Source organism: Sminthopsis crassicaudata, chromosome 5, assembly GCF_048593235.1.
Source record: "Sminthopsis crassicaudata isolate SCR6 chromosome 5, ASM4859323v1, whole genome shotgun sequence".
Taxonomy (NCBI): domain Eukaryota; kingdom Metazoa; phylum Chordata; class Mammalia; order Dasyuromorphia; family Dasyuridae; genus Sminthopsis; species Sminthopsis crassicaudata.
The window spans coordinates 94,083,987-94,102,614 of record NC_133621.1 but is presented as its reverse complement, the minus strand read 5'-3'; the positions used below and the strand labels follow the sequence as shown (position 1 = coordinate 94,102,614).

Sequence of the window (18,628 nt, the reverse complement as noted above, 5' to 3'; positions counted from 1 at the left end):
CAAGCCAGTCTCATTTGCCATCCCTATTCTTCCACTGGTGACTTCCTCCTGAGGCCTTCATTTTTCTGAAGATCCTAGGTCAGCCTCTCTTTAGGTTGCTCCTACTTCTGTTTCTAACTTTTTGGTCTTTGGTATCATGCATCTAACAGGTATTTTTTCCATCCATCCTCTACTCCCCACTTTTCTGCTTCTTTTTATACATTTTCCCACCCATTAGAATATGTTCCTTAAGAGAAGACATAATCTTTCTTTTTTGATTTTATTTACATAAGTACTTAATAAATATTTGTTGCCTCTTAACTTGTTGTATAGGTGCTAGCCTTTTCTCTCTAACTTACTTCCCCTCTATTGCAACTCATTCATCTAGTGCCCTAGTACTATTGGAGCCAAATGAGCAAAAACAAACAAACAAACAAAAAAGGTAGTTATTAATTATTATCATCAAAGCCAGTAAAACTGGGTTTAAGTCTCCCCTCTGACATCTTATAACATGACCTTCATCAATTTTCTTAAGGCTTTAGTACTCTAAACAAGTAAACTCTAATACAAGGATTTTTAAACTTTTTGTTTGTTTCACAGACATTTCCATAATGTATATTTATTCAGAATAATTTTGAAAACATAAAATAAAATGTAGACTCACATAGGAAACCAGTCATAATGAAATTTTTATCAAAGTTCAGTTATTTTTTTAGTCTTCATGACTGCTTTTGGGATTTTCTTGCCATTTCCTTTTCCAGTTCATTTACAAATGAGGAAATTGAGTCAAACAAGGTTAAGTGATTTGCTCAGTCATACAGTTAATAAGTGGCTAAGGCCAGATTTGAGTATAAGTCTTCCTGACTTCAGCCATAACACTCTATTCACTGTGACACCTAGCTGATCCATATTTAAATAGATTAATCAAAATATTAAAAAACAATTTCACATTCCCAAATTAAGAAATTTTGTTCTATTAAAAAAAAAGAATAAATAACCAGTATTATATAATTCTTTAAGCACTTTCTGTACATTTTGTCATTTGATGCTGGGAACAATCCTATGAAATTGGTGTTATTATTTTCCACTTTTTACAGATGAGGAAACAAACATAATAAGTTTAAGTGATTTGTCCAGGATCACCATGTTCTAAGTATTTGCCACAGGATTCAATTATAGGCCTTCCTGACTCCAAGTCCCACCGTCTCCTTTGTCTCTTAGCTCTAAGACTATAAATTTCAGAGATGACACCTGGATTAGTAATAAGAGTTTCATCACTAAGGAGTTCCCTATTATGATGAAATCATAGGTCAGCTTTCTATTCCTACGACTTCAGGTAATAAGTGGTCTAAAAGTATACAAATGTGCATGAAATCTAGTGTGTCTTAGTGTCTCCTTAGGTTGGTCTTATTATTACTACTCCAATCCTGGCTCAATGAGAAATCGAAATATGGAAACATTCTGAAAAATTTCTTAAAGAATGTCATGGGGTTATCTGTGAACTGTATTACATAAAGTTAATTGTTTCTGAAATATTATAAGATTTGCTTTGTAGGCTAAGTCTAAATGAGATTGGAATCAATGTTAGTACTAAGTATTTTTTTGACTGATGTATTTATAAATTAAATTTTGGAAACTTAATAAATGTACACATATTCTTTGTCAGCAAATATTTGAAAGTTTAGGCTAATTCCAATCCAAGTGGAGACTCTCATTTGGAAACTCTCAAAGAACTTCAGACTCACCCAGAATAGAGTGGCAGAGGCCTGGCTTACAAGAGCAAAAACTATTCAGTCAAGACTTACCATTAGTAAAATCTGGTTATGTTTGAGAGAAATTCATCAGTTACTGTCAGATCAGTAGCAATAAGGAGTCTTTGGATTTAGTTGCAGGACTTTTTTTTACAAATATCAAATATTCTCTTGAATCCTACAACTGCAAGAACAATTTGTATCTCCAATCTATTTAAACAGTTATGTTATTTGAATGTAAATCCATCCACTACTGCAAATGTTAATTGTTTTGCAGTAACAGTGGTCATGGTAATAGTGTATATTATTTTTTTTTCAGTTTTGTAGATACCTTTTGCTTTTTGTACCTGGTGATTTTCTGACTTGGTTCCAATAAAAATCCTGCATCATAACAATGAAATAGATTTAAGCACAACCCATCTAGAAATGGAGGAAATTTGACAGTGTGCTCAACATTGATATTTTGAGTAAGGTAGAATAGGGAAGAATCAATTTTTAAAAATTCTTAAAATAAATATTTGAGCTCAATGTTGAAGAAAGTCAGGGATTTTAAAAGATGGAAGTAAGGAGTAAAAAGTCTTCCTAGAAGGAACTGAATAGTTCTAATTGAAGAATAAACAACTACTCTTAGTGATTTGTTATATAATATTACTCTGAAACTGTAACATGTCATAGGGTTTTGTTAAGCTTTCTATAAATATTTTTGACAAATCATTTGGAGTAAATGTATATGGGAAATTATAGAGAAACTATAACATTTCAATGTTAAATACTTAATGTTAAAGTTAAAATGTTTAAAATATATTTACATAAATATAAAAAAGTTTCTGTAAGATGTATACCTAGATTTCAGAGTGGATTTTGGTGAAGTCCAGGTTAGCTTCCTGGAGGCCTTAGAATCAGCCAGAGTCAGGATAAGCAAAAATCCTTAGTCTTTAGGGGAAGAAATGAAGGGGATGGTCAAAACTGACACAAGCTCTTTACCAACCTCTCTTCTCCTTGTCCTCCTCCAAAGTGATTCTGGCTTATCTCATTCCACCCCCTAATGCCTCCTATGATTATCTGTATACACCAAAAGATTGAGCTAGCATGGAATAGTGAGAAGGGCCATTTTCCCAAGCGTATGCTAATAGAGTTATTGTCCAATAGGTAATTAGCCTTAAGTGATTGGTTGTCTGATTCCAGTGCATCATCTCAGAGTTTCAGCCCTTTACATCTCCCACTTCCTTTTGTTTTAGAACAGAGATAGTCACGCCATCCCTGACTTCTCAGGGAGATGAGAACCCCAAAAAAGAGGTGATCACACCCCCCGACTTCTCAGAAAGAAAGATGAAAAACACCAAAGGGAATTGGGGAGTCAAGCCAGATATTATTAGTAGGTTTCTGGGCTGAAGGGTCTTACTAGAAACAGATTTTGAAGTCCTACAACAGTCTTATCATGGATCAGAGAATCCAATGTTTCCTGAGGGTTTTGAAGTCCAATTATTTTTGATGTCCATGAGTCAAATGCCATAACTGCCATGCTCTTTCAGTGGTGGGCACAGTCAGCAATGGAACCACTCTATGTTTCTTGGGTCTTTTCCTTCATTTCAAGGGTCTGCTCCATCTCTCTCTGATGGACAAGGCAAATACGGCTTGTTGGCACCCATCTGATTCCTTCTCCATCTGTGGAGATACAAGCAAACCGTCTCCCCCAAGCAGTTAACCTATCTGGTCCCTTCCATTCACCACTTTCTGGATCTCGCCACATCACCTGGTGATTATCTAAAGATAGGGGAGCTGCTCGCACTGAACCCTACCCTTCCAGTAGGTTATAAAATCTGTCTGCTAGAGCTAGTGCATCTTTGTCAAAAATCAAGAAGTTAATACTATAAAGAACTACATTTAGAAGTTCTCTAGGGTTACCTGTGGCTCCCCCTTTCTTTTGTTTTTTGAGGAGCATCTTAATGTCTGTGTTTCTCCTATCTACTATTGCCTGTCCTTGAGGATTAAATGGTATGCCAGTAGTGTATAAAATCTTATACTGTGCACAGAAGTGTACAAAATGTTTAGAAGTATATGCAGGTTCATTGTCTGTTTTTATTGCTTGTGGCACACCCATAACTGCAAATGCTTGAATGAGGAATTCATTGACCATTCGAGCTGTCTCTTTTGCTGCTGGTATTGCAAAAGTGAATCCTGAAAAGATGTCTACCACTACATGGATAAAAGGCAGATGACCAAAAGGTTTATAGTGGCTCACATCCATTTGCCAGATTTCACTGGGTCTCAAACCACTAGGGTTCTTCCCTGGAGGGAACATAGACACATGGAAAGGAAGGCAAGCTATATAGGCTTTTATTATGCTTCTAGCTTCCTCTCTTGTTATTCCAAGTAGTAAACATAAAGCTCAAGCAGCTTGATAATATTTAGAATGAGATTCTTGGGCTTCTTGAAATAAAGGAGTATTGGCTAATATAGTTAGAAAGCTATCTGCCTTTGAATTTCCATTAAAAAATAGGACCTGGAAGTCCACTATGCAAGATATAAATCTTACCTGGATGCTTTCTCATTTGCTCTTGAAGTTCCTTAAAGAGCTGATAATATTGGAGGCTACAAATTTTATTTGGGCTGTGGCAATTCTTTGTACCACACCTACTGAATAGGCCGAATCAGATATTATATTTATATCTCCTGGATAATAAGTAAGAGCTAAATGATTGCATACAATTCATTTCTGCTGAGTGGACTGAAAAGGAATTCTGACTACTCTCTTTATAGTTAAGTCACGAGAGTATACAGCACAAATATTATGTTTGGATGCATCTGTAAAGATAGTTGGCCCTTTAAAAGGAATTTTAGAAACCTTTTCTTCAAGAATCCATAGCTAATTATGTAACAGTCTGGTTATCTTTGATGGAGACCTGTGTGTAAAATTTGGAGCTGTGGCTAATATAATTTGCCACTTTGTGATGATTTCACAGCATACATTAATTTGTGCATTAATATAAAAAGTGTATATCTTTTCAAGTCTTATCCCAGATAATTGTACTGCTTGCTTAATGGTGATGAAGGACTAGCTTCATTAGCATTTTCTTCATTAGATTGCCTTATCATAATTTCTGTTGCTTCATTTTCACCACTAGTTCATATGATAGCTGTCTGCAAATATCCCACAAAATCAGCAAAGGGTTCATTTGGCCCTTGTGATATTTTTGTGAAGGCTTCTCCTTTGTCCTGTTCACCTGAGATAAAACCCCATGCTTTGACAGCAGCAGTAGCAATTTGCTCATATGCTACTATGGGGTAATTAATCTGTACTGAAATGTTTACATAAGAACCTATACCTGTTAGTTGGTCTTGGTGATTGGAGTATTAACTCCACTATGACTATTTTGTTGGGCTTGTATCCTACAGAGCTCACTATATTCAAAAAGCCCCAACAAGTTTTGTCCAGGTTCTAAGCATGTCCTTGCTATAGATTTCCAGTCACTAGGGGTTAAGACTTCATAAGCCAAATTCTGTAATAACATCTCAACATAAGATGATGTAGCCCCATAAAAAGAGCAAGCCTTTTTTCAGGTCTTTGAGGATTTCTAGATCAAAAGGACTGTATTTTCTTCTTTCTTGACCTGAAGAGTTAAACTGTTGAATCATAGGATACATTTCTATTCTCAAATCAGCTATATTCTGCCCTTCTTCTAAAGAAGGCTTTAAGTTTTGCCTTTTGTAATCTAGTCATAGGAGGAGGTGATTGCTGGGGTATCACTGCCCCTCCCACTACTCCTCCTCCCTTCATCCCAGAAGGTAAAGTTGATGGGGGTGTGTCAATGACCATCTCCAGTATAGGTGGAGTTGAAGCTGGGCTGTGAGAACAAGAATCACCACATCCTTCAAGTTCACTTAAATCCTCAAGCCCTCTGGCCATTAATCTATCCTTTGTTTTCCTCTTTTTCCTCACACTTCCTCATCTGGCTATTCTTGAAACATCTTTTTTCTACAATTTATGGGATAATTTAAGGTCAATTGTATTATGTTGTATATATAGAATGTTTCCTTAGAAATTGAATCAGGACCTTTATCATTATAGTCTTCACATAGTTGATCTACTAGTTTCCAATTATCTGCCTCTATTCTTACATGAAGAACCAAGGGGATGTACATTCTAATACATCCACAAGTCCATCAATCTGCTCCCAAGTTACATTAAACCCTGTTTTTTATCAGTCTGAGATTGGGGATGGGGGTGGGGGTGGGGGAGAATCTTTTTCTAATATCTGCCCCATTTCAGTTAGAAAAGGTTACTAGTTTAGCCCTTAACAAAGTAAGTTCCCTATTTGTCTATTAAAATATTCACTCTATTTCCTGGTCACCTGGAATTTCTTCAGTGAAATTAGGGTCCTTGGTTCACATATTGGGCACCAAACTGTGAAGTCCAAGATAGCCCCCTGGAGACCTCAGGATCAGCCAGAATCGATCAGCAAAAGTCCTTTGTCTTTAGGGGGAGAAGGGAAGGGGATGGACAAAACTGCCACAAACTCTCCCCCAACCTCCCTTCTGCTCCTCCTCCTCCAAAGTGACTGTGGCCTATCTCACTCCACCCCCTAATCCCTCCTACAATTATCTGTATACAATAAAAGATGGAGCCAGCACAGAATAGTGAGAAGGGCCATTTTCCCAAGCATATGCTAATAGAGTATTGTCCAATAGGTAATTAGCCTTAAATGTTTGGTTGTCTGATTCCAGTGCACCTATTAAGAGTTTTAGTCCTTTATAAAGTTCACTATATTTTTTTCCATTAGTAGAGGTAATAATAAGCTAATACTACATCTTAGTGAATATTAAAGTGACATAGTTAGACCTGCACTTAAGTGCAAAACAATTCTGAAGCTCTGTGAAATGGGAATTGCAGTAAGAAGAGACATATGGCATAGGGATAAACTAGAAGATTAATGCAATTGTCTATGCTGGAGGTAGGACCTGAATTGTATCCTGAATATTAGTGTAAATAGTTGCAACATTTTTGTTATAATTGTGAATAGGACAGTTTGGATTGACTTTATTATGCTACCTTGAGTGACATCTATATTGGCAGAATTGCTTATAACATGACAGCTAGATATTATCTGTAAAAGGCAGTATGCCAGACTTAGATCTAACTTCAAGTCTACTATTTATGTTATCCTAGCCAAGATACAGGATCAGCCTTAGTTTCTTCATCTGTAAAATGGGGATAACAATAGTTCCTACATCACAGGGTTATTGTAGGGATCAAAAGAGATAAAATATAAATAGCTATATAAATACCAACTTAAAATTTTAAAGATGAATAAGAACAAGTAAAGAAAGGAAATGTCCCTAGGTATGTACTTAAGTTGTTTTTGTTGTTGTTGTTGTTGTTTTGTTTTTTAATAATTAATTCTTTCAGAATGTCATCCATAATTTAAAATGAGAAAACTTGACAAAGGCAAACTCCAAAATTGATCAGTGCTTACGAACATTGTCTTGAGTGACTGATGAAGGCTCATTTTATGAATTTAATTATATCCAATCTGTTCTGATGTGTGTTTATGCAGCTGCTACTTCAATAAGGGTCTTATTCACCCAAGTAGATCTACTAGTTCTTTGAGGCAAAGTGTGAGTATTTGGAGATGCATATTAAAAAAAATAATAATACCACCACCAACAACAACAACAACAACAAACGACTAATGACAACATTGTTAAGAGTATTCAATAAAACTGCAGCTGGATGTTCACTCATAGCTAGTTTTAGACCAAGGCCTCCATTCAATTGTACCTTGATTAAGCTGATTTGAAAACCTTTCTGATGCATACAGGTGTCTCAAAGTGTCTCAGCATTCTTTGGTTGAGCTAATTCTATGCAAATAAAGAGGCTTCCTGGCTGAAAAGAAAAAAAAAAAATTGTTTTATTTTAGCTACCAGAGGGCACTGGAGAAGATCAAGACTCAAAATATACTTTTTTTTTTTTTTAAAGCAAATATATATACAATCGCTACAAAGCATTTTACATAATTCTATTTAAATTTTTTAAATTAAGCTATATATAAAATTAACATAACTAGCAAAGGATCTTATCAATGCCTGGCACAAAGGTGTTTAATAAATACATGTTCTTTGAATAAATAACATCTTTTATGCAATCCTTAATTGAGCTTTTCTTTATTAATTTCTTAATTGAGAAAAGGAATAATGCTGGTGTGTTTTTTTTAAATAATTCAGACACACTGGGATACACCCCCCAAAATTATTGTGATACATTGTAAATTTTCATTATCACGGTTTTTCTGTTTTTTTTATGTAATAATTTGAATCTCTAGTCTATCAAAATATTTTTATTATAATGTTACAATGAAATACAAGTTCAAGATCTGCTGGGTCTTATTATTTGACTTGCTTCTACACTTTCTAGTTGTGCAAGCAATGTACCTAACCCCCTCTGGGCATTGTTAAATCTTCCCTTCAGTTAACTACTGTGAATCCTTCTTTCTACCTTGCAGCTGAACCCTAATATAAGTATTCTTAACCTCACTTGCAAAGTGAAATCCTTTAGAGCAGGATTGGTCTGGCTGTTCTATTTGCATTCTCTGGTCCTGACACAATGCTTTGTACTCAGTGGATGTATTAAATTAATAGTTTTTAATTTATTCAATGAAGGAAATAGAAGATCAAAGTTTTAGATCCCTTCATGGAAAAAAAAACTGGAATATTTAAGCTTTATAAATTTTGTATAACTATATGCTTGAGTTGTGCTATTCTTAATATAAACTTCTTATCCATAAAAATATTAATACACACAGTATTTCCTAAAAAAAGATATATGATTATTATTCTGTTCCGTTAAACATATTGAACAATAAAACTTGAAGCATCTAATATTATAGTTTGTCTTCCAAACTTTACATATCTGAGAAGAGCTACAGCATTCACTTTTCATTTTAGATTCATCCATTAGCATTTTAAACCCTAACTATGTATGTGCATATTATATGAGAGTTATATCTAAAAAGAGTCATGAAAAAATAAGTCTTACTTTAGAACAGACTTAAGTAAGGCACAGGACTGCTGTTAAAATAAAAGTATCTTATCTGGGTAAAATAATATATAATTGGATTAGTTGATCATTTTAGATAGTTGCCTACAGACAGCAGAGTTTCTAGGGAAAAGGCCACAGGGAGCTAAATTGTGATGGTGATAGAAAGTTAGGAAGTCAGAATCCTAGTTTACCTCTCTGCCTCACACTTTAAAAGATTAGTTTTAGATGTGTTTAAGAGAAGGAGGATAGTATAAGGAAATAGGTAGCCAGGAAAATAGGAGATGTCAATCTGAAAAGATAAAGTGAAAATGGTGGGAGACATTTTCTTTACCCCCCACTCTTAAGATATTAAAAGGGTCAGCTTGCTTACATTGATTACCACAATGCATCTTCCTAAGGATTTCAGTATGTAAAAGGACAACTGTCATCTATATTAACCATTCAGGTGTAATTTTTTTTTAATTCATAGAATCATAGTCCCAGAGCAGGGCTTAGATACCACATAGTCAAATCCATTAAAAAGAAGTCACATAAGTAATACATATTAAGTCTGAGATTTGAACTCAGGCCCTCTGAATTCAGAGCTATTACTCTCTCCACTATCTCATATTGCCTCATCTTATGAATAGGACTTGGATCAGCATAATGAACTGCTGCAATATGCATTTGGCATCCAATTGGTTTGTAATCTTGAGCAAAGTTTTCCCTGATCTTGGAACATGAGTGATTCAACTTGAATGTCTCTGATGTCCACACTGATGAGGGTTGAGGTCCCTTTAAGATTCCTTTCCAATTGCCCAGCCCATGGCTGACCTTGATTCACAAATCCTGGTCAAAGGCATCCTTTGAATATCCAGGCCCAGCCCCCACCCTCAACTCAGCTTCCCCCAGTCCTCACCTGCTCTGAGCTAACTGAAAAGCCCGCCGAGAACTTAGGGGTACTCCCCATCATTTTTTAGGTATAAAAGAGGTGAGTCGGAATGCCCTCATTTCAGGACCCCTCCAGCCAACCCATGGTATCCTTCCGACCATGTAAGGGTTCCTGCCCGCCTAGAGGCCACCTTCGGTCCTGGCGTCTTTCTAACTGAACTTTACTTCCAAATTTCTATTTATTTATCAATCGAGGTTTTCGGGCCTGTAAATTCATTTTAACAGGGGACACTGCGCCTCATGGGATTATCTATGCGCCCAGAAATGGGGTTCCCCCTTTCCTTTCCCTCATTACACACCAGTTCTGAGATTATATCATTTCAAAGAAAGATGTTATTTGGGGATTGTGGTTATAATTAGGACAGCTAACAGTTGCATTTTTAAGCCTGTTACAAGTAGCACTCAATGTTTCTTTCTTTTATTTCACAGGTTTTCTTACACAGATGAATACTTCAGATCATTCTGTACTACAACCTTCCTTCCAAGGGTGTATGCAGCTCATTCAAGTGGATGATCAGCTAGTCAATTTACATGAAATAGAACAAAGAAAGCCGGGCAGCTTTGCTAATGTCAGTATTGACATGTGTGCCATTATAGACAGGTAAGTGATTATTTTTGTGTATAATTTGAGTTGATTAAATATGCTAATTCCTTTTTATGCGGTGAGATAAAATATATGATGTCACAAAAGCTGTTATGAAATAAGAATTATGTTATGAAATAAGAAATAAGTTTAGTGAATACAATGGTACAACTATTACTTATTCCATAGAATTTGCAACCAAATGAAGGAAAACCAGTTGATCCCAATATTTATCCACACATGAATAGAGTCATCTAGATTCTTATCAAAATCTGCCAGGTTTGGCCAATTGTCAAGGACTTTTGTTTGTTTGTTTGTTTTACCAGCAAATTTTAGCTTTATAGGAAAGATAAAGCTGTACCTAACCTCCTACAGCTCTTTTCCTCTTGGTACCAGTAAACAGTGATTACCCTTCAAAGACCTTATTCCTCCCACTTTCATTATCATCTCTTTCCAAGCCACAGACTATTGACATCTCACCGAGGTCTGCAGGAAAATGAAAGAAAACACACATACATTCTCACAGACTCTCTCTGGGTGTGTCTCTTCTAGGTCCCTCCTCCCCTCTCCCCCCCTTCCCTTGCCCCCTCCCCCCCTTCTCCTTCCCCTTTCCCTCTTCCTCCTTCCCTCCCCCCCCTCTCCCCTCTCCCCCCACCCCCCATAACTTCGCATACAACATATATATCCTGGTATGTCTAGTATACAAATTCAGTGGAATAATTCAACTTTTGTATTAAATAGTAATGAGTTATTTCCTTTTTGTTTTCTACAAATATCTAACAAAAATATCTACAAATACAAAATAAATATCTAGAAAATAAGATATTCTTACCTATAACATTTTGATCCACAAAATAGAAATTGTCTAGTTATTTTAAAAACTAAAATGATATTCTTGCCTGATTTTTTAGTCAGGTCTTAAATATCTAGTGGAAGTTTCATAGTCTCTGAGACTATTTGTTTTGTTTTAATTTTGTACATTAACCTTTTTAAAGTTCCTGTCATTTTTATGTTTATTTTTCTTAACAAAACATTAACAAATTTTGTTTCATTTATAAATACATCTTTACTCACTAAATATAATATTTAAAAGTGTTCTGATAGGTCTATAATGTCAACGTGGTATTCTTTGCAATCTTGCAACTTCATTTACCAGTTACTTCTCATCCTCTAGGGTTCTTATCCATGTTCTTCCATAAATATTTTCCAGAGTATCTACTCAACATAATAGAGATGCTTCGGTGTTTTTTTTTTGTTTTGCTTTTGTTTTTTGTCTTAGACTCAGACTGTGAATTTGTTATACATCACTTTGGCTAAGTGGCCATCCTTTTTCATGAATGTTATGACTGTTGCCTTTAATGCTATGTGAGCATAAAATTGTGCTTCAGCCTACCTACACTCACCATATATATGTCCATTGTCCAATTGCAGTTTTAATCTTAGAGAGATTATCTTGTTCTCCTTTTTTTCAGCTATGTAGCATTACTAAGAGTACTATGGCTTCTTCTACAATGACTTTTCAGCCCCAAATCCCTAGCCACCATCACCCCTCTGTGATATCTCATGAGATGTAATCACCTTGAATACATGTGTGTTTGTTTCACATATTTGCAACCCCAGTACTTGGCACAGATCCTAGTACATAGGAAAAACTTAACAAATACCTTTTCATTCATTCATTCTCTCAAACACTAGAAGAATAGTAATTATTTAAAAATAGAGTTTTGTATGAGAGACGTAGTACCATCAAAAGTACTGAATAGTGTTGTGCTCTAGACTTTTTTCCTTGTCATTTCTGGACCCATATTATATATCTAAATTGTTCTTTCTACATAACACTCTCTCTTTATTTGTGTCACACAGTTTCATATAATCTTATAATATTCTTGTGAAACTACTTATTAGAAAAGAGACTTTTTAGATTTTAAAAAATATAATTAGTGAATAATAGACAAGACACAAAAGCTATTCTCCCTATAGCTCTTTAAATAATTGAGTATGAAGATTTCATATGCTTTAGAAAACATGCAATTAAAGCCAAAAGTTTTATCCTTCTATTTTATAAAGTATTGCATATATCCACCATTCTCAAAGATTTTGTAGAGGTTAAAGAGTAAGCTCATGGATTATTAATTAATGATAGTTTCTTGATAACTTTTTGGGGGCACTTAATATTAATTGATTCTTTATTTGTTCTTTTGAAATCTTCCTCCTTTAATATAATGTGAAAACTAACTGCTGAGTATCTTCTAACTGGGTTACTGCTTATGTATTTTCTCTGCATACATTCTGTGATGTCTAGACATATTTTCTAATTTCATTTTCTTGATTTCTAACTTCTTCTTTCTTTCCTATTTCCTCACATAGAACATTAGCTACTCTGAAGTGTTAGGTTCTAAATATGTTGTTTCTATTATTATTAATGTGAGAATATTCACTAAAATTTCAATAATTTCACAGAATATATCTAGATTTTACCTAAAATATACAGTATGTACATGAAAGTGTGCCTATATGATTGTGTTCATCCATATACTCTTAATAAAATGTTTTCCTCTATAAAAATGAATAAAATAGTTTCCCAGAATGTAGCATATTTTTAGTATATCACATTTTAAATTATATGCTGAACATATGTGTGTACACTGATTATGTGGTTAGGATTTGCTCAGCATGTCCACATATGTCATGACACTAATTGGAACTGGGTTAGCAGTAAGAGAATAAAACTGATAATAAACAATTTTGGCCAAAACAATCTATATGCATCTGGCTTTGCACAAAGTGCACCAAAAAAAATTCAACCATACATGTGACATTATTTCTTCCAAATAAGTCATAACCAGACAGATAAGGAGCTAAAAAAGTAAAGATATTTGTTCCAATACTAGCTAGCTTATCTGCATATTATATTAGCAGCCAAATCAAAAAGATTTTCCTCCCGAGTTATACATATATTGTATGTTGTAAAATTTTAGTATCTAGTTCATTTTCCATTTCAGTAGCTTTAGTGGTAGGACAAATTTTGTCAATGATGCCAAATTTAATTCACTCAATCTCTGTGGCCTGTATAGATTTCACAATAATAGTGGCCTTTCACTATATGAATTTTTACATATATTCCTATCATCTGCTAATAAGAAATTATAATATGATGGTACTAATTTTATTATTTAACACATTTAATTTTTAAAATGCATGTTGCACAGAATCTCATTCTGAAAATACATGTAAATAAGTATTTATATAATAATTAAACTGACTAAGAAATGTACAGTAGTAAAGAACATTGAACAAATATATAAATCATGATTCTGTTTACGCTTCTATTGCCAAGGTTCTGTTTGTACTTCTATTGCCAAGGTAATAATTTCTCAGTTTTAATTAGATGTTCTACTATGATAAAGTCATCAAGTTCCATGAGGAAATGATAATATATTCAAATTTTTAGATCACTGGTATTTCATAATAAAAAATTCTAATCAGTCCATCCAGGAAAATGGATTTATTTCATAATATTTGTTGACATTCAAAAGGTAGACCATTAAAAAAAGGCAAGCAAAGAAATTAATGCCACTATATTTTCTGGAATTGAATCCAAATATATTTAACTATTTAGCAAAGATTGACTTTAGTTGTTTAAGGTAAATTAAAGAACTATTCCATTTTAGGACAACAGGAAGAATTGTATGGATGATCTCATTTAAAAAGAATGGATTTGCATTAATTGTTGAACATGATAAAACATTGGAGAAAAAAGCAATTTCTTTCTTCTGATAAATGAAATGCTATTCAATTCATGGCATATAGATAAACAACCTGATAGAACTTCAGTCTAATAGGAATGCAATGAAACACAATAAATTTAAAGGACTTTACATGCAAAGCATATTAAAGCATTTAATAGCCCTTGTGCTTTAGAAGACACCTACTTCTACTTTGTGTAAACATACACAGTCTATTAGCTAGTAACTTATTCCTCATCTATAAAATGGGAATCATGGTACATGTTTCAGATGATCATTTTGAGGATGACATGAGAGCCAATGAAGTTGTAACATATATGCATTTAACTTATGAGAGAGAAAAAAAAAAACTAAAAATTTAAATAGAATTAACAATTCTTTCAACTCCTCTACACAATGAAAACAAATCCTGGAGTGTCAGCAGTGAGAAATGAATCAGCTGTTATCTCAGTTTTAATTCCATATGGTTCTCACATTTGTGAATATCTCCTGTTGCTATGCAATTTTTAGAATCTCTTCTTCAAAATACCCATTCCATTCATTTTGTTTAGACTGGTACACCTATTGAGAGATCTAACATTATTGGCGAACTAGAATTCACTTGCTAAGTTATTTCTAATTCTTCTCTGTCAACTTTACCTCGTGGTAAAAGTGGTACACACACACACAGAAATTCCCTAGTGGTCTTTGTGCCCTTTCATATACTGAAACCATTTTAGGAGTATTTTCCCCAATCATCATTTTTCCTCTTATCTATGTGTCAATACATGTATATGGTTTTATATATATATATATATATATATATATATATATATATATATATATATATATATATATATATATATGTTATGTGTGTATATAAATGTATGTGTGTAGGCATAAGTATATGTGTGATACTCTCATGATGATGATGATGATGATAGGAATTATTATTGGGGAAGATCATGAAATGCTTCTTGATTAAAAAGGGATTTGAACTGAGTAATTGAAGCAAGATGATAAAAACAGGGGTGGGAGAGTGGAATTAAGGAGAGCATTACGAGATACTATGTTTTGGGGCAATTTAAGCACTTCCAAGGATATTTTTTTTAATATTTCTCTAGATACTGACTTTAGAACCCAATCCTTTTGTAAGAAGTGATTCACTGTAATGTTTAAAGAGGGCTTCTCAAATTTTAAAGAGCAATAACATTGTCAACTATTAATATCATGAGTTGCTCTCTTTACATACTCGGTATTCCAGCCATCCCCTGTTTTCTCCATGTTCTCCATGCCTTAACTTACACTATTCATAAACTATAAAAGTCATCTTGCTTCCTCTTTGCCTGTAGAATTTCTCTCTATCCTCTTCATTGGCCAACATAGTCCTAAAGGCAGATAGGCTGCCTTGGAATGTAGTAGTGGGGTCCAAATCAGATTTTCTAGAAGCCTAGATAACAATTTTCCAGGTATTATTGTAAAGGTGATTCACATTTTAATATGGGTTCAACTAGAGGGGCTCTGAGATCCCTAAGCTAATATTTATATCTCTAATATCATATATTCCAGTTTTCTGTATTTGTATTTCATTCTCTTATTATCTTAGTAGTTCAATGAAAGCAAACCAAATTCTCAATATTTACATCTGCTTCAGTCTAACATGATGCTCTGTATGTAACAGGACTGTAAGACATGCTTCCTTGTTCAGTGAATCATGAATGAAATTATAACACTAATAGATCCTCAGATTAGTTATTGTGTGTATAGCAAAATCTTATAATATTGTAAAAATAGAAATTATAAGCTTATATACTAAATTTTCCTATAGTTAAGAATATTATTTTTCCTGAGATTCTTGAGTTTGATATCTCCATCTAAGCTTCTTTCTGATAACCAGCATTACCTTCTTTTGCCTTCTCTTTTCTTTTCTAGTAATATCTTCCCTCTCTTTCCATCCAGCCTATTTTTACATCAAAGTATAATCTCCTATCTCTTGTAGAAAGTCCTATTCTCCCTGTTTAACTCCAGGTTAGAGTAACCCCAACCTGGTTGTTTGGGAAATCTGTCAGATCATTAGTTGCTATTAACATGAAATCTCTCCTTTCTATAACATTCCATTGCTTCCCTTTGAATGTCCCTCCTTTCATCCTTTCAGTTCCTTAGATATTTGATTTCCTTCTGAGAAGCCGCATTAATTTGCCATAACAACAACATATGCAAATATATGATCTGATCAAATTACCTCATTTCCCCCCAAAACTATTCACTCTTTGCCTAGCATGATAGGTTTAAATTCCATTCTTCTCTCCATCTCTTATATTCTGTAGCTTTCTTCAAGGCTTGGCTCATTTGTTACTTCTTTAGGAAGCTTTTCTTGGCTTTTTAAAACATTACTGCTTTCTCTTTATTATTCAAATTATCAAATATGTCATTATTGTTTTCCTTATTATGTTTCCTTCCTTTCCCTACCTCAAAAATAAATATCCCTATATGTTCCCAAGGCCAATTACAGCATCTTAAAACTAGTAACTACTTAATAAATAAATGCCCGTTGGATTAGATCAGTAGACAGAAGAAGATTCTGATTAATAATACCAAAAATTTCACACCTATAGGAAAGTAAGTTTATAGTCTGCCACAGTACCCTCACAATCCTTCTATGCAATTTGCAACTTCTTGAACTTTGAAAAAGGAACAGTGATTTTTAATTGACTTATGCTTGGATCACTTGCCAATCTAAGCTTCTGAGTAGGGTGTCATTGTATCTGTCTTTAAAGTACACAGAGAACTACAGACTTTCAAAAAGAAATGTATTGTTCCTTTTATTAATAGCAAAATACCCTGGGGGATAGTGTTCAGTGAAAGAAAAAAAAAGTAAATAAGTCATTTTTGAAGACTCAGTGGCAGTCCCACTCCTCCTTGTGGCACTTAAGGTTGTTTTCCTTTTACTGAAACAAAATAAAAACTATTTCCATCTGGGCTGGAACATATCTATGCTTTGACATTTAAATTTCAAGGAATGTTTAGTGTATCCAAGTAAAAGCATTAAACCAAGTTAAATATTTTAAGATTACTGAAAGGGATAAATATAAATAAAACCATACTATACTTAAAAAAAACCCTACAGGTTGTACTTTTAAATAAGTTGTTTATGAATTTTTATTTTTCTAACTTTTGAGTTATCTAAAATGTTTTGAAAATCAGTTGCAAATAATAAAATAATAAAAGATAAAAGAAATTCCCATTTTCCCCACAAATAAGATTAATTATTTATAAGTCCAGGCTAAACACACACAGACACACACACACACACACACACACACACACACACACACACACAAACATTCATACCCCCATTTAATATGTTTTCCCATTTAAGATAATTGTTTTTGTTAGGCCTCTGGGAAATATGGTTAAAAAATTCATAAATTTGAAGGAGAGGAAACTAAATGACATGCACTTTTTCTTTCTGTATTTTAGAACCAATAAAGTTTCCCTTTTTGTATATATTACAAGAAAAAAATTGGTGAGTTTTAAGGAAGATAAGTCATTGACAAATGTCTTCTTTAAATTGCATTGTTATTAAATCTGTTCAGGTAATTTTACCTGCTCAATATTAAAATGATGAAACCAAGGAGAAATACTAAAGAACAGCAGGATTTTTTGTTTGTTTGTTTTAATATGTATGTGGATCTGGATGAGTGATTATTTTAATTGTCTAAAATTTTGCTGTGTGATTCAATATTAGGATAGTTTTCTTGGACAGCCAAAGATGTCCAAAACACATGTTATGTATCTTCCACTGATCTCTTCTTTGATATTTTTCTGTTCTTCCCTCTCTTCATCTTCTTCTCTTCCTCTTTTTCCTCTTCCTTCTTTCTTTTTATTTCATCTACTTCTCTGTCTCTTCCTTTTTGAAATTCAGTAGGTTCTTTTACTCTTTATTGGGATTATATTGAAATTATATGTATTCTTGTGAATACATTCAGTCATTCTGGAGAGTGATTCGGAACTATGCTCAAAAAGTTATCAAACTGTGCTGGATCAAAGGTATGCATATACCACAATTTATTCAGCCATACTACTGGGCTTATATCCCAAAGAAATACGAAAGAAGGGAAAGGGACCTGTTTGTGCAAGAATGTTTGTGGCAGCCCTTTTTGTAGTGGCCAGAAACTGGAACTTGAGTGGATGCCCATCAATTGGAGAATGACTAAATAAATTGTAGTATATGAATGTTATAGAATATTATTGTTTTGTAAGAAATGACTAGTAGGATGATTTCAGAAAGGCCTGGAGAGACTTACATGAACTGATGCTGAGTGAAATGAGCAAGACCAAGAGATCATTATATACTTCAACAACAATACTATATAATGATCAATTCTGATGGACATGGCTCTCTTCAGCAATAAGATGAAACAAACCAGTTCCATTTGTTCAATAATGAATAGAACCAGCTACACCCAGTGAAGAACTCTAGGAATTGAGTGTGAACCACTACATAGAATTCCCAATCCTTCTATTTTTTTCTGCTTGCATTTTTATTTCCTTCACAGGTTAATTGTACATTATTTCAAAGTCCAATTCTTCTTGTGCAACAAAATAACTGTATGCACATGTA

General features: G+C 33.8%; 1 protein-coding gene across 1 annotated transcript in view; it reads left to right on the top strand.

The window, feature by feature from the left end:
* Positions 1-18,628, top strand: part of CNTNAP2 (contactin associated protein 2) — a 2,674,182-nt gene that overhangs the window by 1,510,878 nt on the left and 1,144,676 nt on the right. The window contains exon 10 of the mRNA XM_074267631.1: positions 10,126-10,297. Within this exon, the coding sequence (XP_074123732.1) occupies positions 10,126-10,297 (172 nt within the window). The remainder of the gene's footprint in view (positions 1-10,125; positions 10,298-18,628) is intronic.